The 26,221-nt window shown below is 52.1% G+C and overlaps 1 protein-coding gene across 10 annotated transcripts; it reads right to left on the reverse strand.

The window, feature by feature from the left end:
- Window positions 1–932: 932 nt before the first annotated feature.
- LOC145544272 (uncharacterized) lies at window positions 933–26,150 on the reverse strand. Of its 10 annotated transcripts, XM_081586793.1 has the most exons (13): window positions 25,463–26,150; window positions 21,789–21,911; window positions 17,871–17,930; window positions 17,427–17,537; window positions 17,205–17,300; window positions 15,842–15,910; window positions 7,099–7,169; window positions 6,184–6,270; window positions 5,588–5,723; window positions 4,796–4,928; window positions 4,480–4,662; window positions 2,234–2,312; window positions 933–1,757 (listed from the first exon to the last, which is right to left on the reverse strand). In XM_081586793.1, the coding sequence occupies exons 1-7, from the start codon at window positions 25,546–25,548 to the stop codon at window positions 7,166–7,168; spliced, it is 549 nt and encodes a 182-aa protein (XP_081442919.1). In that variant the 5' UTR covers window positions 25,549–26,150; the 3' UTR covers window positions 933–1,757; window positions 2,234–2,312; window positions 4,480–4,662; window positions 4,796–4,928; window positions 5,588–5,723; window positions 6,184–6,270; window positions 7,099–7,165. The 10 variants fall into 10 exon arrangements, 4 of the variants coding, with proteins under 4 accessions (XP_081442919.1, XP_081442922.1, XP_081442920.1 ...); XR_014081310.1 differs by lacking the exons at window positions 4,796–4,928; window positions 17,871–17,930; window positions 21,789–21,911; window positions 25,463–26,150 and adding an exon at window positions 18,157–20,279 and having other exon boundaries at window positions 933–1,231; window positions 5,588–5,915; window positions 6,184–6,329; XR_014081313.1 differs by lacking the exons at window positions 15,842–15,910; window positions 17,205–17,300; window positions 17,427–17,537; ... (1 more) ...; window positions 21,789–21,911; window positions 25,463–26,150 and having other exon boundaries at window positions 933–1,231; window positions 4,480–4,659; window positions 6,184–6,329; window positions 7,099–8,136.
- Between the last annotated feature and the right edge of the window lie 71 nt (window positions 26,151–26,221).

A 26,221-nucleotide genomic window follows, 5' to 3' on the forward strand; every position in this document is an offset into this window, starting at 1 on the left:
CAAATGGGAGCAAATCACCCCCTCCCTTTGCTGAGCCATCCCCTCCCCTAGCTCTGGCTGCCAGTGGAATTCACAGCTCGGAGGAAAGAGTGCTGCGCTGACAGTCCAGAGACCCCTTCCTGGCCAGTCCCCCTCTCTGGGTCTCAGTTTGCCCATCTGTAAAATGAGGTTCCACCTCAGAGCCCTTCTGGCTCAGGCTATGTGGCTTCCAGGTCTTTCAGTTTTTCCTCCGAAGCAACAGGCTCCATACCTGTTCTCATGGCTGGCCTCATTTGGTGCTTTTGTTTTTATTATGAATGGTTTGGGCTTTCCTGGTGGTTCAGATGGTAAAGAATCTGCCTGCAATGCAGGAGACCTGGGTTCGATTCCTGGGTTGGGAAGATCCCCTGGAAAAGGGCACAGCAACTCACTCCAGTATTCTTGCCTGGACAGTCTTCATGGACAGAGGAGCCTGGTGGGATACAGTCCATGAGGTCGCAAAGAGTGGACCCCACGGTCGACTTAATCAACTGAGCAACTAAGTACATACAGCACATGAATGGTTTGGGCCTGGGCACAGAGTTCCTGATCCTCACAAACCCTCTCACTCCCTCTGTCTCTGGGGTTACCTCACTCGTCTTTGCTCCTGCCTGGCCCTTGAGCAGACAGTGTTTTGCTCCTCCTGGGTTCCTTGGACTTCCCAACTCTAAGATGGCAGTCACCCAGAGCCAGCAGGCATTTAGGTAATCCAAGCCCCACCTCCGCCTCCTCCCAGACAGTCCAAGAGGGTGCCTCTGAGTGGAAGGGAAGACGCACTCTCCCTGGCCCCCACCTACTGCCATCCAAAGCCAACCCCAGTCTCAAGGGCCCAGCTCCGTTCCAGTTCCTCAGACCTTGTAGGTGTCAGAAGTTGGCCAGGGCTGAGGACACTGACTTTTCACTCAGATCAATAGTTTTCTTTTATAATTGATATTACTTTTTAAATTATTTTTTAATTACCCAGGTAACACGAAGACTCTTCTCCACACAATGCACATTCCATCAGCTGGTAGAGGACACACAGGATCCCAGGGGCCCTCCCATCAGTCCAGATTCCAGGAATCTTTGGGAGGGAATCAGTGTGAAGTTCCTACTGTGTGCCAGGAGTATGCTGGGATTCTGGGCACAGCAAGGAACCTGACAGAGAAGTCCTCTTGTCTCACAGTCTACAAACGGGTAAATGCTACAGTAGATCATTTCAGAGAGACCAGCACTAGGAAAGAAAGAAAACAGAGGGACAGGATAATGCTTCGGTACAAGGCCAGATTCGAGGACTCTGGGAAGACACCGCGGGGGAGGTGACACGGAGATGGGGCTGGAATGACAAGAAGCCGATATGACAGGGTTTAGGGCGCATTATTCTGGATGGAGGGACTGAAAGCACAGATGCCCTGAGGCTGGAACTTGTGGTTGTCTGAGGACCAGCAGCCAGCATGGCTGGAGCAGAAGGGGTCAGAGACACTGTCCCCGCTGGATCGCATATTGTCTGGTAGATCCTGGAAGTTGCTGGCGATGCATTCTCAGTGCAACAAACACCCAGTAGAGCTTTTAAGCACGAGAGAAATGTGTTCTATTGTTCCTGTAAAAGATCTCCATATTCTGGCGGCTGGCACAGAATGGGTTGTTGAGGGTGGGGTGGGAAGAATAGAAGCTAGGAGGCCAGTTAAAGGGATGTTGCAGAGATGCAGGCAAGAGATGCTGGTAGCACAGGCACAGTGGCAGCAAGGAGAGAAGTGGTTCTGGAACACAGAGGGAGGTCCGCGGGGTGAGGTCCACTGAACTTGTTCCACCTATGACAGCAGGAAGTGCTTTCCCGGGAACCTCCCCCTATTCACATTCCTTCACCTTCCACTCCATACCCATACCTCAGTTCCTTTTCATTCCCTGTCTCACCAAAATCCTGCCTCCTCTTGCCTCCAGCCTTCCACATGGGCTTTCCCGTCCTTCTCAGCTTTATCCAGTCCTGCAACTGCTCTGGTGGGGAATGGGGCGGGGGAGGGGGCGCGGGCACTGAGGGCCTCAAGGGGAGGGGAAGAGCAGAGCCCAAGTGGAGTCCAGTCCAATAGAGGCACTTACTTCTTTAAAAAGCAACCAGACCTTTTACACTGCAAAGATCAACCTCCGGCTAAGGGTGTTCTTTATCCTGTCAGTCAGTCAGGTCAGTCGCTCAGTCGTGTCCTGTGCTGTATTATATAATGCAAACAGTGTCCATTACCTTCTCAGCCTTGAGCCAGTTTACAGCAGTCTCCCTTCTATGACCTGAGCCTGGGAGTTGTCCAGAAAAGGATGCAGCACTGTGAAAGGAAAGTCAAGACACTCTTTGGGAAAAGATACTTACCAATAAGACTCCATTACAAATCAACAGGAGAAAAGGAGATAACCTAACAGAAAAATGGACAAATGACTTGAGTAGGCATTTCACAACAGAGGATATCCAGAAGGTCAATAAAGATACTTAAAAAGCACTCAACTTTACTCAGGGAAATGCAACTTAAACTCGCAGAGATTAACAATTTGCACACCCATGAGAGGGATCGAAATGAAATTGCTAGACTGTATCAAGGGTTGGTAAGGATATGGGTGGCACAAGGAACCTTCATGTATCATTGGGGAATGTGTAAATTGGTGTGAGCATTTTGGCAGCTCTTTGCTCGTATCTAGTAAAACTGAGCATGGGTGCGTGTGTGCTCAGTAACGTCAGACGCTTTTTCGACCCCATGGACTGTATAGCCCACCAAGCTCCTCTGTCCATTGGGATTTCTCAAGCAAGAATACTGGAGTGGGTTGCCATTTCCTCCTCCAGGGGATCTTCCTGACACAGGGATCAAACCAAAGTCTCCTGCATCTCCTGCATTGCAGGCAGATTCTTTACCGCTGAGACACCGGGGAAGCCTCCAAACTGAGCATACACACACCCTGTGGTGGAATGATCCAGACCCAGGTACACACCCACCAGGAGGGAGTACAGATGCCACCAGAAGAAGGGTAAATGAATGTTCATACCAGCTTCATTCATCACAGTGCCAGACTAGAAGCCACCCAAGTGTCTGTCAACAGTGGAAGGAATAAACTGTAGCATATTTCACAGGAAGAGGAACAAACTACTATTACACTGTTAGTCACTCAGTTGTGTCTGTTTCTTTGCTACCCCATGGACTGTAGCCCACCAGGCACCTCTGTCCACGGAACCTTCCAGGCAAGAATACCTGAGTGGGTTGCCCTTTACTCTTTTAGAGTATCTTCCGGACCCAGGGATCAAACCTGAGTCTCTTGCATCTCCTGCATTGATAGGCAGATTCTTTATCACTAGCGCCACTTGGGAAGCCCTAAATGCATATATACATATATACATACTGCGTGATTCCATTTATACGAAGTTCAAAACAGGTTAGCATCCAGGAGAGTCATTATCCTTGTAGGGCAATGAGAGACTAGAAGGCGACAGAAGCAGCCTCAAGGAATGTTGATCATTTTGTCTTCATCTGGGGTCCCTGTGTCATGGGTGTGCTCACTTTGTGAAAAATCCATCATTTTCATTTATGTACTTTGTGGGTATATATAATAGTGTATATATATATATATATAATAGTATATATATATATATAATAATATATATATACTAACTTCAAATTTATTAACTTTTAAAAAATAACAAAATACTGCAGAAGGATTTAGAGTGAGGAGTCTATTCACCCCCTATCCCACATGACTTTGGAGTGTGAAAGAAAGTGAAAGTCATTTAGTCATCTCCTACTCTTTGAGACCCTGTGGACCATACAGTCCATGGAATTCTCCAAGCCAGAATACTGGAGTGGGTAGCCTTTCCCTTCTCCAAGAGATCTCCTCACCCAGGGATTGAACCCAGGTCTCCTGTATTGCAGGCAGATTCTTTATCAACTGAGCCACAAGGGAAGCTCAAAAATACTGGAGAAATGGGTAGCCTATCCCTTCTCTAGGGGATCTTCTTGACCCAGGAATCAAACCGAGGTCTCCTACAGTGCAGGCAGATTCTTTACCAAGTGAGCTATCAGGGAAGCCCATGGAGTGTGACCTCCATACATTTTTCTATGCAATTATGTAGTTTAGTTCGAATTTTAACACCAATGGGATTCCACTGTAGCTTACTGAGTTGTTTCTCATTTTATAACAGGGATCCTCAGTCTTGGCACTATTGACAGTTTTAGGCTGGAACATGCTTTGTTGGGAGGGCCATCCTGTGCATTGTGCGATGTCTGCTAGCATCCTTGGCCTCTACTTACTAGTGCCTTCCTGTCAGTCACAATAACCAGAAATGTCTCCAGACATTGCCAAAGTCCCAAAGGCAGGGTCGCCAGATAAAATACAGGATATTCAGTTAATAATGTACTCCCTGGGACTTTTTTTTACTTTAATAAATTATCCGTTGTTTATCTGAGATTCATATTTATTCTGTATTTTTATTTACTCAATCTGGCAACCTACCTAGAGAGAAAATAATTCCTGGTTGAGAACCAGAATTATCTCCTGTGGCTGGTTCCCTTTCCAGACATGAGGATCCCGCTCTTCTTTACAATGGCTCTGCCGTGTTCCACAATACCAATGTGCCCTGATTTGCTAAGACTTCCCTTCTGATAGGCATTTTGCTTGTCCATCGAAGGTTTCCTGCTGCAAGTAACAGAAACCCCTGCCTAATCTCACGTCGACCACAAGCATATCCCCATTTCTGCGCAACAGGAAGCCTGGAGTGAGCTTTGGGTTCTGGGATGCAGGAAGCAGCCTCTTCCCTCATTGTGCTCACCCCTCCATCTCAGTGGTGTAGCGGACATCACCGCCAAGCTGGCTGTGTCGGTAGACTCCGCAGCAGAGTCCCGGCTGCTTTCCCTGATGTTTCATTGGGTGAGGCTGGTCACATGCATACTCTTGACCTATCACTGACAGAGGATGTGTCATCCTTAGGCCAATTAAGAGCACCCGTGGTGGTGGTGGTGGTGGTGGTGGTGGTGGTGGTGGTGGTGGTGGTGGTGGTGGTGGTGGTGGTGGTGGTGGTGGTGGTGGTGGTGGTGGGGCTTGTGTTCCCTGAAGCACTTGTTGAAGGCGGAAGGGCCCAGGAAAGGCGTGTTATTGTTGAGACAAAAGGGGCATGGGTGCTGGTGGGCAGCAGACACCACTCTGCTGATTCGGAGTTTGCACTGTTGCCACTAACTCCCATCCGCTCCCCGAGCAACATGCAGAGGGCTCTTCCGAATCAGATCATGGTGCTCCCTGCTCGAAGCCCCTCAGTACCTCCCTCTGCTGTTGGAAGCTAGAAAGCCTTAACTAGGGCTCTTCCCCTGGCCCTGCTGGCAGGATCTTGTGCCTACCCATTTGGTGTCCTTGCTCTTCCTCAAACAGGGCAAACCCCACCCTGTCTCAGGAAATTAAATCTGCTCTTCCCCTTACCCAAATCGTGCGTCCAGGGCTCCCTCTCTTTGTCCCCTCCCTGCTCAGAAATCTCCAGAGACGGGCCTCCCCTGAGCACCCCATCACCTATAATCACCCCGGGACCTCCTTCCCCAGTGTTACCAGAGGTCAAATTACCTTGTTTACCTACCTGTATTTGTCCATTGTCTCCTCCTGCTTAGATGTCAGCTCCTTGAGGGCAGGCCCTCAACGTCCTGGTCACTATTGTGTCCTTGGGGACTTCTGGGAGCAGTCCATGGCACCAAGACGTTCGCCACTCACACTGACTTAACCAAGCATGAGAGGGTGCACCTCTGTGTACCAGGCAAGTACAGGCCGAGCCCTTATCTGCAGCCATAAAATTCTGGTGCTCAGAAAACCTTCTCTTTACCTAGATGGCAGCAAATCTGACCCAAATCGATGTGAGGCTATTTCAAGTCTTTGTGTATCTCACTTACTGTGAATATGTATGCAGCTTGCTGAAGAAATATTAAAAAGTGTTTTATTAAGGGATTATTCTGGGCTGGGCTCCCTAAAAACAGAGCCAGAGACAGAACTTGGGTGCTGGTGGTTTATTTGGACGGTGATGCCAGGAAGCAGGATTTAGGGACTGGGGAAAGATAGGGACAGGGAGAAGCCAAAACAAGGGTCATTGTCGAGGTAGCTGCAGAGGAGCGGTCAATCCTCTGGGACTTCATGAGTAGCCTGGAGTATTCGCCTGAAAGATGGAGTCTACTAGGCACTTACCCACCTGCTCCTGGGCCCTAGCCGAGGGTTGCCCCAAGGAGCTTCCACTCTCCGGAACTTCTCAGCCACACTTGAGGTGGGACCTGTCTGCAAGAGGCTGAAATCAGAAGTGGAACTGAAACCCCAGCATGGGACACCTCCAGACGCTGTGGGAGAGTGATAAAGAATGTGGCATAAGCACCAAATTACCTTAAAATCTGGAACATATCTGGCCCCAAGGATTTCCACTTCCTAGAGGCAGAATTGCTCCTTTAGAGCAAAGTTTTAATAAATGCAACCAAGAGCCTTCTGGAATGGCTCTCTGCATTTCACACTGGCTCTGCCCCAGTCAACAGCAGATGTGATAGCTAAGTAGCAATTTTAAGGGCAGGCGCATTAGTGCCTTTTCTAAGAATTTATTTCCCACAATACTCACTAATACTGTGTTGTTTTTTTGTTTAAAAACAATCATTTGTTTCATGTGAGAAACCTGAAAAGGGCATGGGACACAGAGATTACATAATTCATCTAGATTTCCATAGCTAGTAAATCCAAGGCAGGAGTCCAACCCAGGCGGGACATTAACCACAAGGCTACACTGTCTCCAATGATATAATCATCTTTTAATTCTTATCAATATCATAAGTGAAAAATGACACTTTATTGTCATTTTATCAGTTAGGATTAGGCTTGGGTACAAGTAACAGAGACCTAAGCCAGAAATGTGTTGATCAAGTAAAATCTTAAGGTTGATAGTTGAGAATTGGCATGGTGGCCCTCCTCCGCGGAGTCAATCATTCAGGCTCCTTCTCTTATTATTTCTCTGTGTATGATCTCTGTTCCCAAGATCTCAGTCCAATATAGCTGCTAGTGCTCCAACCATCAAGTCCTGTCTGACAGTCACAGGAAGAAGGGATAAAGACAAAAAGCACCTACCAGTTGTCTTGTCAGAAGGTTCCTGGAATCTGCTGCTTCTCGTTGGCCAGAACTTGGGCACATGGCCTCACCTAGATGGGAGACTACAGAATGTTTTTATTCTAGATGACCATGTGCCTAGCCAAAAATCAAGAGCTCTGCTCCTATGGAAGAAGGGAAGGTAAATTGGAGAACAGCCTGTGATCTCTGCCACACTGGAGGAATATCTTTGCATAAGAGTTTTCTTGCAAAGAAACCTTTGTGTATCTCACTGTGAGTCTTTGTGTATCTCACTGTGAATGTGTAAGAGCTCTTCTCCTTTTCACTTCTTCGCCTCAGAATTATCTTTTCATAGTCTCCATTTCTACTGCATTAGTTATTCTCATTTTTAGTGATGCTTCTTGTGGGGAACTCACGACTGTAACAACAATGCTTGGCTCTAAGGATTTGTGTCCCAATCAAGTGGAAGACACAGTGGTGGACCCAGCTCAGCACCTGACTCATCTTGAGTGAGTGAGTGAGTGAATGAAGTCGCTCAGTCGTGTCCGACTCTTTGCGACCCCTTGGACTGTAGCCTACCAGGCTTCTCCATCCATGGAATTTTCCAGGCAAGAGTACTGGAGTGGGTAGCCATTTCCTTCTCTAGGGGATCTTCCCAACCCAGGGATCGAACCCGAGTCTCCTGCATTGCAGACAGACACTTTACCATCTGAGCCACCAGGGAAGCCCTCATCTTAGATGCCCAGCAAATGTTGACTTCCTTCCCCTGAGTCAGGGTTTGCCCAGTGTATCACAAGCCGCTGGAGTGCTAAGAACTCAGTCTGGTACTCACTGAAAGACAGTGACTGGGCCTGTGGTTTTACTAAGTTCCTGAGGTGAGAACAATGCCCAGCAAGTCTGAGTTTGCCCTAAATTGTTAGCAAACTTCTTTATGCTGTCATTCTCTTCCTCTTGGTGGTCTGTAGTATTACAAATGTGGCTGGTCTCTCCTCCATTCAGCCACTCCACACACACATCTTGAAGAGATTAATGAGGCCACCCACGGAGCCTTCCCTTTGCCAAGCCAAAACCCCCATTTTCTTATGTGTCCATTGTCTGCCAGGATTTCCAAACCTTCTGGATGGTATTGTTCTCAGTAGAGGGGCCCCACTGGGTCAACCTCCATCCTGGAACTGACCACAGCTTCTCCAGGTGGGGTCTGGGCAATACAGAAGAGTAGGGAACCCTCACCACCCTCAGCCTGGACCCTATGTTTCTATCAATGTGGCCCACAGCTGCATCAACCCTAGAAGCAGCTGTCCCTCTGTGAATTGACTCTGAGCCCAAATCTACCACAACCTCCAGGAGTAGGAGTGACATGTTGATGGTGTGTGTCTGCATATGGCTACAAGTGACACAAAATCCCTATTCAAGCCAAGTTCCACTAAAGAGACATCATCTCACATGAGAAGGCAGAGGCAGACAGGTCCAGACCCAGTGCAGTCCTAAAGGGCATTTATCCAAACGAGGGCTTTTTGGCCTTCCTAGTGTGTCAACTGTGCTCACAGAGAAGGGCCTCGTGGACACAAGGCTGAAGTGGTTTCAGCATCCGCATCCCAATTACATACAACAAGGGCATCCAGGAGAACACAGAAGATCCTTTCCCTCTCAAAGCCCACCAGTAGGTTTCCTTCCCTTGGTAGGAAATAGGTCATGTGGCCATTCCTAAACCAATCACTGGCAAGGGCGGGTAGGGCCACCATGATTGCCCAGCCCAGTCCACGTTTACCTGGAGCTAGGGGTGGGGCCATGTCCGGTGCTGAGTATAGGTGGGGAAAGTTCTCCTGAACCTAAGGAAGATTCTTTTAGGGAAGGTAAAGGGAAGAAATGGAGGTTCAGGGGGAAATCTCCAGCAGAGAGAACAGCAGGTTCAAAGATCCAGAGGCATGACTGGGTGAAGGGTCTTCTCAGCCTGGCTGAAGGAGGCGATGAGATTATTTAGACAGATGAGGGGCACAACCAGATGCATGCCCACCACGATCCCTGTGCCCATTTCAAAGAAACAGACTGGGGCCTGCACCAGAGGCAGGGAGGCCAGTTAGGAGGCTGCTGCAGTTGCCTAGGTGATGGGTGATGTGCTTGTACTGCAGGGAGAATGGCATACATGGTGTCAGATTCGAGGTGGGTTTTCAGAGTCAGGTCAGTAGGATGTGCTGCAGCCTCACACCTGGGGAACGAGGGGGAGAGCTCAGTAAAGAGGACCCATGGTGCTAGCTTGAGCAGCTGAGTGGTGCCATTTGCATAGAAAGCAGGTTGTTTTAGGGGGCTGTTGGGGGTGTCTGGGTCAGATATGTAGCTGAGAGTCATCAACATATGGATGGTATTTGAAGCCCTGGGACTTCAGAAAGTGTATTCAGGAGAGAGTCAATGAGTGGATGTTTTTGTGAACCCACACCTTTCTTTAACCATTGTAGGAATCCGAGAGAGAGACAGACAGGCCAAGATTAAGGTGCACTAGAGAGGATGGACTTCAGACGCCTTGAAGATACCATCTGTAGGACCTCTGGACCTAAGCAAATGCAAGTAGGGAAGGAGAGGGAGAAATCGAGGTAATTCACAGGTTTGGGCTTCAGAGAGGACTGGGTGGTACAAGGTTCAACATTAACCATTAACCCTGTAGGCTCTGCCCTGCCCAGGGCCCGGGCCTTCCCCAGAGCCCACACTGAGGCCTCCCCACACCCTGCTCCTTCCCTTTTTCTTTCATCCCACTCAGATTCTCTGTGTTTCCCTCTTCTGATTTAGAGCTGCCCCCACAGGCCCCCCCGCCCCGGGGTCTGTTTCTTTTGGACATAGCATGTGCTTCCGCTGCTGTGTTGGCCACTCTGTCACATCCCCTTCTATTCAGCTAACATTCTTGGCAGCTTCCCTGGGCCAGGCCCTGGTAGGAGTGCTCCTCGGCTCTCAGGTCTTCAACACCTCCCTACAGCTTGGGAGTTGGATGCAGCTATAGCTCTATTTCACAGAGGTGGAAACTGAGGCTCTGCAGTTGGGGAAGCACTCTAAGGTTCACCATCCAGCCACCATACTCTCTCTCTTATCAGAGTCACCCCTGGCAGTCAGTCCAGCGATTGGCTCTATCCTGGCCTGAGACATATCATCTACTGATGGCTATTGAGAGGCAGCCAGGTCTGGGGCAGGGTCATGATCTAGGGGAATCTGGCCTTGCCTGTGTTAATCAACATCTGTTGAGCCTCACTCCCCTGGTCTGTACACTGGGGATAAGAAGCACATTTAATCTCACAGACACACTGCAAAGATTTAATAATCTAATGCCTACCTCATGGTGCTATTGTGAGGTTTAAATAGCTGAGCACAATGCCGACAACACAGTGAGGTCCTCCAGGGCAGGAGCCATGGACCACTCTCCTTCCCACCCCCTAAAGCAGCCTGTGGCAGGCCTGGCCCAGTAACAGCTCAGGGACTGACTATGAGGAATGGATTGCATTGGTAGTGAGGCTTCTACCCTCAGGTCCTAAAGCCAGAACAGTCCTTAGGCCAGAAGTGACTGGGCAAGGGGGACCCATGGCCCAAACCTGAAGATGCTAGGATCAGAGTTGACAGCACCAACACCAGAGAAGTGGAAGGATGGGGGGCTGGAACAAGCTTCTGGGCAGGAGACAAATGAGCAGAATAAAGAAGGAGCTTCTGAGAAGAATTGCCATGAATCCTAAATGCAATCTAGATGTACTTCAAGAGAGCAAAGAGTGGCATTCCTCTTTTACTGTTGTTTAATGGGGAGGCTAGGCTGTTTGGAATAGTGTTCACTTCAGAGACTGAGCCACACAAGGCTCCCTTGTCTACTAGGTTTACAGCCCAGCATTCATGCCTCACCTGAAGAACTTTACAAGTAGTTAAGGGACGGTAACATCCGGCAGCTCCCATGCCTGGCCCTTGCCCCCCACTCTCACCCCCATGTCCCCACCCCCACCCCCGGAGGTCATTGTTCTGCCTCAGCATCTCTCAGCTCCCAGGAGCCAGAGGCCGTGTCTCCTTGAGCTTTCTCCACTGCATACACCAGCCAGGGCCAGGGCTCCACATGGCACATAGGCTCGTGGGTTGACCCTCAGAGTAAGAAACTAGGAAAACCATCTGGGCTGAGGATTCCGCTGAGCAGTAGAAGAGGCAAGAAAAAATTGGCAATTTACTCAGCAAGGCAAAGGAAGGACACACCCCAAATGCAAACAGCCTTTCTGACCTCATCTGATCCCTGCCACCTCTCTTCCCTCAGAAACCAGTTCCTTCAGCCCCTCACTCCTCCAGGATACAAGAGTCCAGCCCCCCAACCCCTGTGCCCAAGCCAGGCCATCTCCACTCCTATTTCCTCCCCTCTTTGCAGTGTCACGCCCTCTCCTGTGATTGGCTTCCAAGCCCATCCTGTTCCTGCCCAGACATAAAAAAGCAAAATCATTTACTCGTCCAACACCATTTATTGAGCCTTTTTCTCCAAATGGTGGGCCCCTCCTTCCACCCTTCACTGAGGGCACCCTAAGCTCTCCCCAGCTGAACCCCTCCAAGTGCTAGTAAGGCCTGGGCAAGAATACAAAGGAAAGCTCAAATACTGTAGGTCTAAATATTTAAGTTATAAATCAAGCTTAGAAATCATGAGCACAACTTTTGCTTTGACAAACATACCTTCATAATGACCTAGGAAGATCTGAATTTCAAATCCTTGGATGCCTTGAGTGTGACGGCTCTGGGAAACCAAGCCCCCATTTTCTGGCCCACCACACACCCCTTCTCTTCTCTCCCCAGTGCTTTCTCACAACTTAAGCGGTCTCACATGCATGCAAATAACACCCCCCCAACCCACACATCTAAGCTGTGTTTGCACTTCCCACTCACAGCTACCCCTTGGCCATCTCTTGTGCCCATGTGGGTGGCCCAGTTCACCCTGAGATGTGGAAGCAGGCCTAAGGCCAACTGGACAGATGATCCCGGGATCCCAGGTTATTTCAAGCAGCATCTAGAAGGGGGAGACCCTGGGCATGCACGTGTTGGCCCTGTAGACTCACTGCCCTGCAGGGAGGAACAGGGTGCTGGAGGCCGATCAAAGCAGGCCCTCTGATGTGCTCGGCCGGAGGCAGGGCCCCTCTTGACGCTAGTCACATCTGCCTCCTTCCCTTCCCTTGTCTGAGGCTTAGTTGAAAAAGTATAAGGCCTGACCTCCATCCTCCCAGGTCATACATGCTCCCTATGACTGGGAAGGTTTTCTCCCCCATCTCCTATTTTCTGGACTTCATTCATCTCCTCTTGAAATGAGGAATTTATATAGATATATCAGAAGTAACCAGAATTCTAATAGCAAGAATCAGAATGCAGGATCTGACAGTGCTTAGGACATCTTGCCTCAGTCCGAGGCTCAGGATGGCCATAGGTCCTGGGCCTGAAGCTGGCCTTCCTCTGCTCTCTATTGGCCTACAGGTTGGGATGTCCTGCAGTGTCCTAACTGGGCCTCAGGCCTTTGGGAGCTGTCCTGAGGGGATATCTGGATGAAGCTATCTAAAGGAACGAACAAAGCTTGGGAGTAAAGTGGGGTGGGGTTCCCTCCCAGGCTGCCCCTGATAAGCCATGTCAGCTCAGGGGAATTTCCATTTCTGACCCTGTTCCATTTCCCAAATGTAAAGCAGAGCTAGAGCATCTACTTCACAGAGTTGCTATGGGAATTCGATTCAACTTGGTCTGTGCAGCGGACAGGTGGGATAGGCCCACTGCGCTACAGCGTACCTCCTGACACTGTGGAGGCCAGAAAGCTAAAACATGGCCCAAGTAAGACCCTCTTGAAGCTGAGTGTCAGGCAGATTCGGTTCTGCAGATCAGGGGCTCTTTGGAGAGATGAGGAAGGAGGCAATGAGCCAGAGGGTATGCTTTGGTAACCATCCCCTGCCTTAGCAGAGGAACCCTCAGCCCATCATCAGCTTCCATGGGCATCCACTGGGCCACTGCTGTCCTGGCACCAGCAGCCTGGATCCTGCTTGGACCAAGGGGCAGCCGCCTCCTAGGTAGCCCAGGTCTGCACTGTTACTTAGAAAGTTGGTCCAGAAAGCACAAGCTCGAGTCTGGATCTTCAGCTCACCTGATAATTCTGTACAACTCTTGGTCCCCCTCTCATTAACCCTTCTCTGTTTCAACTGGTTATAGAAAATTCTGTTGTCTTCAACGGAGTCCTGGCCAAATTCATAGCTGTTGTGTCTCGCTAATAGGGACAGGGACCAGAAATATTTTTTGTATTGACTAGAAGAAGGAGTGTATGAATGGGTTTTACCTCCTGGACCATTATAGATTCTGATGTGGAGGGGTGGTTGCTGGAGGAGGAGGTCAGGAAAAGGGCAGGGAAGAATACTGAGGACAAGGACTTTCAGAGGCTACAACTTCCAGGTCTTCACTTCTGTCACTGTGACTCCCTCACGTGTGATCTTGCTTAGTTTGGCAAGAACCATGACGACCCAAGACAGGCTGTCAGGGATGTCGTGGGGGGAAGTATTTCAGTCCAAGAAAGGAGATTTGGGGTGGGGCTTCCAATTCCCATGGGAGCTGGGCAGGAATGGATGTGACAGACTTGGCACTGAGGAGAGAGGACAGATTGGCTGGCAACCCAGGCCTATGGGAGAAGAATGGGGACCTAGGCCAGGCATAGAGGCAGCCCTGGGCCTCACGTGGAGGGTGGACTGTGGAGATCCAGTCCCAAACCCCTTTGGGCACCAGTGAGAGAGCGGGGAGGGAGTAAGCCCTGAGTTAACTGCTGATGAGGGTGGCAGCACCAGAGATCCTGCCGCCCTGGCTCACACATCAGGATGTCTTGGGGCCAAAGACAAGTGTGAAAGGGGAAGACACTCTGAGAGCTAAGGGCCCATGGAAGGAGACAGTAGCTGTGTTTCCAAGATGGCAAAAATGAGAGCAGGGCTAGGAACAGAGAGTGGGTGACCCACAGGAGGGGGAAGGACGAACAATGAATGTGCCCAGAACTGTCACATCTGACTGACCGGTATCTTTCTTGTAGGTAAAGAGCCCTGCAAAAGTGGTTCCTGGGGACTGAGTCCTCACCCTGAGCGAGACTACAAATGCAGAGGTTGAGAAGCGACAAATTGGGACCTGTAATCAGGCAAGCCTTTCATACTGTTCATGGGGTTCTCAGGGCAAGAATGGGGAAGTGATTTGTCATTCCCTTCTTCAGTGGACCATGTTTTGTCAGAACTCTCCACCATGACCCGTCCGTCTTGGGTGGCCCTGCATGGCGTGGCTCATAGTTTCATTGAGTCAGACAAGGCTGTGATCCATGTGATCAGTTTGGTTAGTTTTCTGTGATTGTGGTTTTCATTCTGTCTGCCCTCTGAGGGATAAGGATAAGAGGCTTGTGGAAGCTTCCTGATGGGAGGGACTGGCTGTAGGGGTATCTGGGTCTTGCTCTGATGGGGGGGCCGTGCTCAGTTAATCTTTAATCCAATTTTCTGTTGTTGGGTGGGGTTGTGTTCCCTCCCTATAGTTTGGCCTGAGGCCAAACTGTGGTAGGGGTAATGGTGATAATCCTTCCTTCAAAAGGATTTTGCCAGCATGCCAGGGCTCCCAGGACTGTTGTATTCAGTGTCCCTGACCCTGTGGCAGGCCATGTCAACCCACACCTCCACTGGAGACTCCAGGACACTCACAGGCAAGTCTGGCTCAGTCTCTTGTGGGGTCACTACAAAATCAAACCAGTCAATCCTAAAGGAAATGAGTCTTGAATATTCATGGGAAGGACTGATACTGAGGCTGAAGCTCCAATACTTTGGCCACCTGATGCAAAGACTTGACTCATTGGAAAAGACTCTGATGCTGGGAAAGATTAAAGGTAGGAGGAGAAGGGGACAATGACAGGATGAGATGGTTGGATGGCATCACTGACTAGATGGATATGAGTTTGAGCAAGCTCCAGGAGTTGGTGATAGACAGGGAAGCCTGGCATGCAGCAGTCCATGGGGTCACAAACAGTAAGATACAACTGAGTGACTGAACTGAACTGAATCATGGAAATGGGGTGAGTTGGGGCCAATAAAGAGTCCAGACCCAGAACTGGATTCTCCAAACTCACAGTCTAGAAAACAATGAGGAAAATACCTCAGCGGCTGTGAGACCATCTTAAATAGCCTACTGTTGGGGAGCAACACTTGAGGGCTCAAGCAACTACTTGAGGGCTTTCCTGGAAGAAGGGGTTAGCAGACCCCCATCCTCACAGCTATGGCATAGGGAGACCTCATGAATGGCAAGGGGAAGGCAACTGGAACAGGTGGCCCTGAGCCAGAGCCAGGCTAGGGGACCCTAGGCCAGTCCTGAAATGACAGAACCTGTGGGATTCCAGCACCTGTTCTTCTGAACCCTCCCCCACACATCTGTCCCCCTCCCACTCCACCCAGGGGGCAAGTTACCAGAGAAGCAGGACACAATTGCTTGAGAAGAGCTGATGAGCAGAGGGAGACCATGGCCCAGGCTGTGACCACCTTGTGATAGCAGCACAGAGGGTGCTTGAGGGCAGCTTGGAGGGGACAGGATGCCAGCTGGGGCTCCAGCCTGGGCCTTTCTGGGGAGCCCCTCCCCCCAGTCCATACCAACTCCCAGGGAGGCAAAAGGCTTCAGGAAAGGTCCTTGGGCCAGGAGGGCAACAGGGACCACGGACCCCAGGTGGGGCTGCTGAATGCCTGAGTGCCTCGCCTCACTCATGGGGAAGAGGTCAGAGTCAGAGAGGCCAAGCTACCTTATAGCAATCCAGGCTGAATCCGGGGCTGCCCAGAGGAGGGGCTTGCAGCAGGTGGAGAGCAGAGGTCTGGGAAGAGAGGGGGAGGGGCTCTGAAACCATTTACCACAGATTGAGACTCGAACCCAGTCAAAACCCTGCTTGGGACTTGAACCCATGTGGCTGGGACTCAAACCCAGCCAGAACCCACAATACCTGGTTTCAGGACCTAATGAATCTCGGGTTCTTGATGTCTCATCACAGAAAGAATTCAGTGAGAGACAAAGCTATAGGTAAGAAGTGGATTTATTCAGATACAGAGAGAAGCACACTCCACAGACAGAGTGTGGGCCATTGCAGAGGGCGAATGCAGCAGCTGTGAACTGTGGCATGGTTAGTTTTTATAGGCTAGGTATTTTCATATGCCAATGAGTTGGAGGACTATTCCAACTATTCTGGGGAAGGGGCAGAGATTTCCTGGATTTGGGCCACCGCCCAGTCCTTGATCTTTTAACAGTGCCTAGGAACTGTCATGGCACCTCTGGGTGTGTCATTTCACTTGCTGATTTAGGATCAAGGTCTAGTCTTGTCTGCCATCTTAGTCCCATTTGATTCCAATCAGTTTATGTTGTGTCCTTGGGCTATGTCATTCTTTCAAAAGTTGTGCCCTGCCCCTTTCCCTCCTGTTATAGCTCTGCCTACAGGGGAGACAGAGAGACTGGGGCTTGGAGCTGGGCTCCAGGCTCCCCTACTCGCCCTTCCCAACCCAAGTTTGGCAACTCAGCCTGAGGTAACAGGATGAAGCCTGAGCTCCATGCCTAACCAGAGAGACAAGTTGCATCTCTTGATCCCTGAGAAAGAGCAAGGGTGGTTCAGAGCCATGAGAAAGGGCCAGCAGACTGGTGTGGTGGGGCAACAGGGGACAGTGCAAGTTAAAGGGTTCATGGCAGAGGTCCAGTGAAGCCTGAAGGCTGACCTTGCCTTGGTCTGAAGAAGCCTGTGGGTCCCCCAGATACTCCAAGCACTCAAGGCAGAGACGGAAGGAGATGCCTGGAACCTGTCACAGGACATTGGTGCCTCACCCCCAGGAAAATGACCCTTCTAAGAGCCTCTTTTTCTGAGGACTTCATTCCATGTCCTTCCTGGAGAATAGGTTTGTAGGGGCTGCTGAATGCCTGAGTGTGGCCTCACTCATGGGGAAGAGTTCAGAGTCAGGGAGGCCAAGCTCCCTTATAGCAACCCAGGCTGAATATAGGGGCTGCCCAGAGGAGGGGGTTGCAGCAGTTGGAGAGCGGAGGTCTGGGAAGAGACGGGGAGGGGCTCTGTCCACTGGGGAGACAGGGAGGCTGGGGCTTGGAGCTGGGCTCCAGGCTCCCCGACTCACCCTTCCCAATCCAAGCTTTGGCAGCTCAACCTGAGATCACTGGATGAAGCCTGAGCTCCACGCCTGTCCAGAGAGACAAGTTGCATCTCTTGATCCCTGAGAAAGAGCAGGGGTGGTTCAGAACCGTGGAGAAAGGGCCTACAGACTGGTGTGGTGGGGCAACAGGAGACAGTGCAAGTTAAAGGGTTCATGGCAGGGGCCCAGTGAAGCCTGGAGGCTGACCTTGCCTTGGCCTGAAGAAGCAGCCTGTGGGTCCCCCAGATACTCCAAGCACTCAAGGCAGAGGTGGAAGGAGATGCCTGGAACCTGTCACAGGACATTGGTGCCTCGCCCCTGGGAATAAGCAGAAAGCTGGTTATACCCTCTGATTGTTACTATTATTGCTGATGGGCAAACTCTAGGCACCTTCCTGCAAGAAGGTGTTTCTAGTCCCAACAGGATGGCAAGGGTCTGGAAGAAGGGCTGATGGCCCAGCAGCAAACAATAGTGCAAAGGAGCCTGAGGTCACCGGATAAGGGCCTTTGGGGTCCCCCAGGATGAGAAGGATATTTTCTATGCAGTCCCCTCCTCCTTGCTCAACAGTGGGTGCCTTGGGTCCACTGCCAGGCCCTCCCTACTGCAGCTTGGGGAGACCTGGCTTTGGGATATGCACTTGGCTCAACTCACCTAGGAGCAGAGTGTGTAGGTCCCTGCAGCTCCCTGAGGCACCCAGCTGGGAGGAAGAGGCTGTGAGGAGTAGAGGGACCAGTTGGGGATGCAGGCCCAAGGAGACCAGCAAGGCATAGGCATGGGCTGCAGTTTCAGTTTAGGCCTGGGAGGCAGCCCCCCCCAACCTTCCCTCAAAATGAAGACTTCATGTGACCCGGAAAGGTAATTCCCAGGTTGAAGGAAAGTCCTGGAAGGGTTGGGGCCTAAGAGAAGCACAGACCCAGGTCTTAGCTGCTGGCCTTACAGTGTGTACATGACTCTTCTAAGAGCCTCTTTTCCTGAAGACTTCATTCCAGGTCCTTCCTGGAGAATAGGTTTGTAGACACACACACACCCTCCCCCATCCTCACAATGACAGCAGGGGAGGACAAGGGGGAAGGCAGCTGGGCAGGGGACCCTGAAACTGACCCAGGCTGGGGGACCTCGGAGTGACCCCAGCTGCAGGCCTGAGAAGACAGAGCTTGTGAGATTCCAACACTTGCTCCTCTAACCACCCCCAGCCCCGCAGGCCTGCCCCTTCTCTTCCTCCTCTCATGGCGCAAGTTCATAGTGAACCTTCCCTTAGGAAACAAGACATGGGCTATATTAACGTAAAATAATAAAACAGCCAATTATTCTACCAGCAAAATGGGTTTATGTGGGAGCAGCAAAGAATTGCAACGTGGGGACATGTAACTATGGTGAAATACTTGTAAATCCCAAGAAAGTGAAGGAGAGGAAACTCTTTTATAGAGGAGAAGGGGACGTGAGAGGGGCTGTTATAAACAAAAAGTCCACTGGAGAAAACTGCTTTACACTGGCTGAGTTGTGACACTTAGTTGTTGCCAAGCCAGGAGAAAATCTTCCTCCTGCTGGCGGTGCTAAGGTAGTGTCACTTCCTGCTGGAAAAGCAGGGTCCATCTCTTCCTGTTGGGATCAGTATTGATAGCTAATGGTACATGCCTGAGCACTCTCCCTTCTGGTCTCCCATGTCCATTTTAGTGAGGTTTCCCTTTATCACTTTTCACAGCTGCTTGGGAAGAGTCAGTAAACAGGGTGGTTGTGACCCAGGCTGTGGCCACCTTGGGACAGCAGCACAGAGGGTGCTTGAGGGCAGCTTGGAGGGGACAGGATGCCAGCTGGGGCTCCAGCCTGGGCCTTTCTGGGGAGTCCCTCCTAACCCTGCCTCCCTAGTCCACACCAACTCCCAGAGAAGCAAAAGTCCACAGGAAAGGTCCACGGGCCAGGAGCCAGGAGGGCCACAGGGACCACTGACCCTTGGTGGGGCTGCTGAATACCTGTGCATGGCCTTACTCATGGGGCAAGAGCTCAGAGTCAGGGAGGCCAAGTTCCCTTGTAGCAACCCGGGCTGAATCCAGGGGCTGCCCAGAGGAGGGGGGTTGCAGCAGTTGGAGAGCAGAGGTCTGGGAAGACAGGGGGAGGGGCTCTGTCTCCTGGGGAGACAGGGGGAGGGGTTCTGTCTACTGGGGAGACAGGGTGGCTGGGGCTTGATGCTGGGCTCCAGGCTCCCTGACTCGCCCTTCCCAATCCACGCTTTGGCAACTCAACCTGAGGTCACTGGATGAAGCCTGAGCTCCGTGCCTGTCCAGAGACAAGCTGCATCTTTTGACCCCTGAGAAGGAGCAGAGTTGGTTCGGAACTGTGGAGAAAAGGGGCCGCAGACCATGGGCAGGGAGTAGGGAGACAGGGCAAGCTAGAGGGCCTAGGTCAGGGGTCCTGCCAGCCCTGGAGGAGGTGGCCCTTGGGTTCTACTGAAACCTCAACCCCCCAAGGCAGAGGCAGGAGGAGGCAACCTGGGAGAAGCAGGGGTCTGGGAGTCATAGACCCGGGGCTGCCTCTGAGAACCAGTGAAGCCCCAGTGGGCTCAATTTGAGGGTGTTTAGGGAGAAAGAGCTTTTTGTTGTTGTGAAGGCAAAGTGGGAGCCCAGGGGAGGGGAACTGAACTAAGTGACTAAACAGAAGTTTAGTCACTGGCCAGCAGCTGCGAGGGGTCACAGAAAAACCTTGGAACTGTGAACACCTTCAAACCAAGCCCCGGTGGAGCGCAGGTGGTGGGGGCTCTTGTATATAGGGGATGTGTTTGTGAATGTGGAGAAGGAGGAAGCAGTCCTAAGCTAGACAAGGTCAAGGTTGAGAAGACATGAGGGGGTTGCAGACCTTCTGGAGAAAACAGAAGGGCCATGTCACCTGCAGCTCGGTCCACGGGCACTGGTTTGAAAGAATTCCAATTTGGAGGGCATGACACAGAAAGTGTAAAAGCGGGGTGCCTCCTGGCATTGGGCTCTTTCTATAGCATCCCAATCCCACCCAAAGCCTCAGGTCCTTGGGAGCCCTAGCCAGTGAGAAGGTTTTACCCAAAATTGCCCAAAGGCATTTGTATCCTTACTGGATGAATACCGTCTCACCCCAGAAGGAATTAGAAGTAGGTACCAAATAAACATGTCACATTTGCCTAATTAATAAACATTTGTGTTGAGTGATCTGGGATATTTAGTGTTCCAGGTGTTTATGATGTTTGTCTGCTCTGTTAAATGTTAAAGCACCAGTGTCCTTGACATTCAAATCAATGATTTGAAAATAAGGAATTAGTTCAGAATTGTGATTTTCCTGGAAATACCACTAGTGTGATAAGAAGCTTGGGACATGACAAGAACCCAGAGTCATGCTAGGAGTAAGAAGAAACTTAGCAGGGTAGAAGATTCTTCACATAAATGAAGTACTGAAAAAGGAAATCAGATATATTAAACTTCCTGATATAGTTTTGGGAGAGTTAAGGACATTTACTTAATTACATGTGTACGCAGGACCTAAATTAACCCAAAGTCCCCTTTAAAATGAATGTTCAAATTGACTAGATTTATTCATAGAGTAACTTTTGCATTAAAATGAAAGGGCATGGGTCTTTGAATCTAACTTTGTAAATAAAAGTTCATTTTGGAACCAGGTAACAAAGGAGCGAGCCTTTCTGTACCCAAAAGCAAAACAGTCTTTGAGGACACCTTCCAAAGGCCCAGTAACTGTAAACTCCCTAACCCACGTGGTGTGGTGTCACTCGGGGGGGTGGGGGAGCTGGGACAGCCAGAAGGGGGAGGATCTGACCTGACCTGGACCCTGCTCCCCCTACATACATGTCCACACTTGGTCACATCCTTGTTTCTTCAGGAATAATAAGAATTTTCCAAGAGAAAAGGCCCATGCTGATGAAAAGAAACCAAGATAGAGTGTCAAAAGAAGGTAGCTGGGCTGGGCTGGGGGACCCTAGGCCAGTCCCACCTGCAGGCCTGAAATGACAGAGCCTGTGAGATTCCAGCACCTATTCTTCTGAATTCTCCCCCACACACCTGCTCCTCTCCCCCTCCATCCAGAGGGTAAGTTACCAGGGAAGCAGGACACAATTGCTTGAGAAGAGCTGATGAGAAGAGCTGATGAGCAGAGGGAGACCATGGCCCGGGCTGTGACCACCTTGTGACAGCAGCACAGAGGGTGCTTGAGGGCAGCTTGGAGGGGACAGGATGCCAGCTGGGGCTCCAGCCTGGGCCTTTCTGGGGAGCCCCTCCCCCCAGTCCATACCAACTCCCAGGGAGGCAAAAGGCTTCAGGAAAGGTCCATGGGCCAGGAGCCAGGAGGGCCACAGGGACCACGGACCCTGGGTGTGGCTGCTGAATGCCTGAGTGTGGCCTCACTCATGGGGAAGAGGTCAGAGTCAGAGAGGCCAAGCTCCCTTATAGCAATCCAGGCTGAATCCGGGGCTGCCCAGAGGCTGGGGGTTGCAGCAGTTGGAGAGCAGAGGTCTGGGAAGACAGGGTGAGAGGCTCTGTCTACTGGGGAGACAGGAAGCCTGGGGCTTGGAGCTGGGCTCCAGGCTCCCCGACTCACCCTTCCCAATCCAAGCTTTGGCAAGTCAGCCTGAGGTCACTGGATGAAGCCTGAGCTCCATGCCTGTCCAGAGAGACAAGGTGCATCTCTTGATCCCTGAGATGGAGTAGGGGTGGTTCAGAGCTGTGGAGATAAGGGTAGCAGATGGCTGGAAGAGGCAGGCAGCCTGGAAGTTGGTCTTGGCAAATTTGGCCAGGAGGAGACTTTCTTAGGGTACTCCCACAATCCCAATCCTCTAAGGACAGAGAGCTGTTAGAGGCAGGCCTATGAGAAAGTGAGGTCCTTGGCCACTCACTAGGGTGCATCCCCAGGAATCATCTGAGACTGAAGTGATACCCAATGCTTCCACCTCTACAGTCTAGATTCAGTGATAATGGAGGCCAGGACACCAGGAAGGGGAGTAGGGGCACATGGCAGTTGGGCTCCCACGTTTCTAGTGGGATGACACCACGAGGCCCCCAGACAGCTAGGCTTGGGGCAGGGAAAATGACCCTTAGTTCCCAGCTGGCCCTGGGAAGACAGGGGGAGAGGCTCTGTCTACTGGGGAGACAGGAAGGCTGGGGCTTGGAGCTGGGCTCCAGGCTCCCCCACTCGTCCTTCCCAATCCAAGCTTTGGCAACTCAGCCTGAGGTCAGGCTCTGTGTCTGGGGGACACACTTCTTTTTTCCTTGACCATGGGCGAGGACTTGCCCATTTGATAGGCCCCCTTCCTTAACCCTGTGTGTGAGGCTCTGGTGAGAAAGGGAGATGGGAACTGGCTACCAGAAACTGGAGGCGCTGGGATCCCAACTTGCAGAGGGAGGGATCGACATTCAACAAAGACTTTGGTCCTGTTGTTTTAAATAAGAAATTTATTGCAAATATAGAAATTGATTCTCTCCATACAGGAATCTCCGAGTTGAGGAAAACAATTTCGTGCCATTCAGTTTAAAACAGGAAATAGGGAGGAGGGAGAGGCAGATATAGGGAAGAGAAAATAAATGAAGTTACCCCTCCCCCCACCCCAAAAAGAAGAAAAGGAGAGTTCAGGCCCCGCCACGGGAAGAAAGGTCCACACACAGCTGGGGTTCACAGGTTCGTAGCCCGGGGCCAGGAGCCCAGCTCTGCAGGACCCAAACCAGGTGCCATGCCGTGGGGCAGGATGGAGGGGCTGGTGGCTCCAGGGCCAGGGTGGGGGGTGAGCAGAGGAAGCCAGGGGACAAGAGTGGACCCCCCTCGGCCCTGCCCAGCCCTGTGCTTGTTTGGCAAGGGGCAGGTGAAGGAAGGAGAGGCTGACTAGACCCTCTCAAGCCCACCCCATTCCACCCCCTTTCCTCTCCCTACTGCTCGGCAGCAGTGATGGACCTTAATGGGCCACTCGGTGGCAGGCATGAGAACAAGGAGTCTAATACTGGTTCTGTCTTAAAGGTGGGAGGACAGACGAGGAGCATGGCAGCTCCTAGGATTGAGGTGGCTGTGGAGCAGAGGTCTCGGCAGAGAAGAGACCAGCACTGCCGTCAGGCAAGCCCCAACCTTCACGCTGGCCTGGCGGGCAAGGTTCAGGGGGGCCCCTTAAGCCCTGTGGGGCTCCAACACCCCCAGGCTTCCTCATGCCTGGACCACGCATCCACCATCTCAGAAAGAAGGCCCCCACTCCCTCCTCAGGAATGTGGTGGGATGCTGCTGAACCCTGGGGTCCTTGCAGGGCAGGGCCAGAGTAGTGGAGGTCACCAGAGGAGGTACGTGGGGGCATCCAGCCCCTCCTAACAACCCTACTTCTCCCCCTTCCAATGTCATCCTCCCCTGCCAGCGGGCTAGTCCTCTGGCTCTGTCGTTCAGAGCTTGGCTCCCCTGCCCTGAGGGCTCCCCCCGGCCCCTCCCCCACTCTATTCACCCGATTTTTAATTCTCTGTGCAACGTCCGTTCACTGGGGAACATTTTGTGGCTGTCCCTTCACTGCATGTAAGCCCCTTATAAGCCGGCACCTGTCACTGTTGTCCCCCATGTCTGGCTCCTTTTCTGGCCTTAGTATGTTTTGAGACCCTAGAAGATTTCTTTCCTTCCCCCTCCCTGTGCTTCTGCTTCCCCATCTGTCAACATGTCCAGGACAGGAGGGGTGCAGGTGGGCGACTCCTCACTAGAAACCTCAGAGGGCCCTTCGGCCAGGCTCAGACTCTTCTCCCTGCCTCTCTGGGATTCTCCAGACCTCCTCTCCCCAGGTGGGTCTTTCTACTCCCACAGCACCCTCCCCCCCTGGCAGACAGTCCCTTCCCAGCCTGGACATAGGCCACCACCATCCTCCTGCTCTGTCCCCTAGGAGGGGTCAGGGGTGAGGAGTCTCCGGGGTGCCAACACAGACCCCTCCTGTGAAGAGGAGACAAGCCTGGGACCCCCGAAGAGGTGGCCACCCCAGACTAAGCTTTCTTCCTGTCAGACCCCCACTTTTCACTTCTGGAAGGCCATTAGCTCCAACAGAGGGGTCACGGTCCCTACTGCATTTTCCAGGAGACCATGGGTGCCCCTTCCCGGGGACAGGTGCCAAGGAAGCTCCTGTGAAGGTTTATTCAGAGGCCAGCCAGCCTCCAGAAGGTCCAGGGTGCAGAAACCCCACTCCACCAGGCTCCCTGTCCTCCCCCTCCCCGGGAGACACCCCCTTCCCTTCTCTCTTGGTTGCCTGCCCTCCTGGCCTGCCCAGGCCACGGCCCCAGGGTCCACCATGCTCATCGCCATTACAAACACAGGACCCCGGCCAGCCAGATTCCTGGATGTAAATGTTCACTGGTCTTTTGTGAATATTTCGCCCTGACCAGGACACAGGACACAGATGCAGGAAAGCCTCCAGGGTGAGCGACAGTGTGTAGCCCCCTCCCCAGAGCTTTGGCCTGGCCTGGGCACCTAGGAGGTCATCTTATTCTGCCTCATAGACCTGTATGCCCTGGGCTGTGAATGTGGGTTCACCTCCTAGAGTGGAAGACCCTTGCGGTTAAGATGGGGACCTATCCTCTGGAGCCCCCTAAAGCCAACCTGTCTGAGGTTTTTGTAGGTCATCTTCAACTAGGAATGATGGGGTACTGAGGGGAGCTCTGGCTCCTGCTGCAGGATTCCTCCCCATGGGCAGCGCTGTCCCCAGGCCAACCTCGAGGGAGGGACTTCCCCTATGGGTTCTTCCCTCAGGTCCCCAAGCCCCACCTTATAGAGCCACCCATGAAGCCCCAAGCTCTTGGCCTCCTGTACTCAGCAATGTGACTGACTCTCCCAGCAGGCAAATCACCAGACCCCTCCCTTTTTGGGAGCTCCCACTTTTTCATCTGCAAAATGGGAGCAAGTGGGACAGAGGAGCAGTACCCCCAGGTGCCCCTCCCTAGGGCTGCCCTTCCCTGGCCAGGAAGAGGCTGATGGGGGGGGGAGGGGCGGCACTTGTGGGCTGGCCCTGACGTCCAGAAAGACGTGGGAGGTGGGTCGGGGGGCAGGGGGTGTTTTTGGTGGCACCTGTTTTGGGTCTCTTGCAGAGCGGGCCCCTCCCTGGGTTTCAAGAGCTGCTTGTCAGATCACAACAGAGGGAAAGTGGGAATGGGAGTGTGGCGGGGAGGGAGGGCCAGGGAGTCTGGACAAACTGGCACATACACGACAGATGTTTGCTCAGAAAAATACAGTAAAATCGTCATGCAAATATAACAGGGAATCTGCTTTCTCACATCACTGGCTTCTCTGCTTGCTTTTCTGTTTCATCAATCCGGTGTGAGGAGGGGTTGGGGGCAGGTTTTGGGGAGTTGGGGGACATCTGCTCTGCATATCCATGCTGGCCCCCTCCCCTCCACTCCCCCAGGAGAACAGTCCTTTCTTTGCAAATGTCACCCCCAAAGTGAGCCCCAGGCTTGGTCCATCCCCCAAGTGGGGCTCAGTTGAGCCCTAAGGCTCCTTTGCCCTCCACTGTCCTCCCCCAGGAAGGTCACTGGAGCCCCCACCCAGGGAATGGCACTAGCTTTCCTGGTCAGAATCCCCTCCACAGTATAGGTCTTGGTCCCATCCAGCACCCACCTTCACCCCACAGTCACACCCCAAAACTCAAGAACCCAACTGGGAGACAGGCCAAAAGCAGGTGTGAGGAGAGTCCAGTGGGCTCCTTCCACTCCTGAGGTGGGTGGGGCGCCAAGGGGCACATGGGCAGGTGGGCAAAGCTAGAGTCATCTCACTCCCCACTGGCCCATCTCCCATCCACAGGTGCAGGGTAGCTGACTCCGGCCTCTCAGCACCCTGACAGTGGTCAAGACAGTCTCAGGACCCCAGATCTGTCCCTTAGAGCTGACCCCAGGAAGCCCCTAGCTCTTGAGAAAGGCAGCCACCCCATCTGGCCCTTCCCTCCCTCACCGCCCTCTGCCACGCACACTGACTGAGAACCCCCAGAAGCCCAACGGTCCCAACTGCCAGGCTCTGGGTTGCCATGGCGACAGAGG

The sequence above is a fragment of the Giraffa tippelskirchi genome, chromosome 4, assembly GCF_054371585.1.
Source record: "Giraffa tippelskirchi isolate mGirTip1 chromosome 4, T2T-mGirTip1v1.2.pri, whole genome shotgun sequence".
In the NCBI taxonomy this organism is placed as follows: Eukaryota; Metazoa; Chordata; class Mammalia; order Artiodactyla; family Giraffidae; genus Giraffa; species Giraffa tippelskirchi.

Bases quoted from the DNA above. Each gene is read 5' to 3' on its own strand.
- LOC145544272 (XM_081586793.1), bottom strand. From the start codon at position 25,548: ATGTCCCCCAACTCCCCAAAACCTGCCCCCAACCCCTCCTCACACCGG. The intron at 17,931-21,788 runs GTGAGTCGGGGA...TACTCCTCACAG, and splicing joins CAAAGCTTGGATTGGGAAGG to CCTCTTCCTCCCAGCTGGGT. The intron at 17,301-17,426 runs GTCAGCCTCCAG...GCTCTTTCTCAG, and splicing joins CTTCTTCAGGCCAAGGCAAG to GGATCAAGAGATGCAACTTG.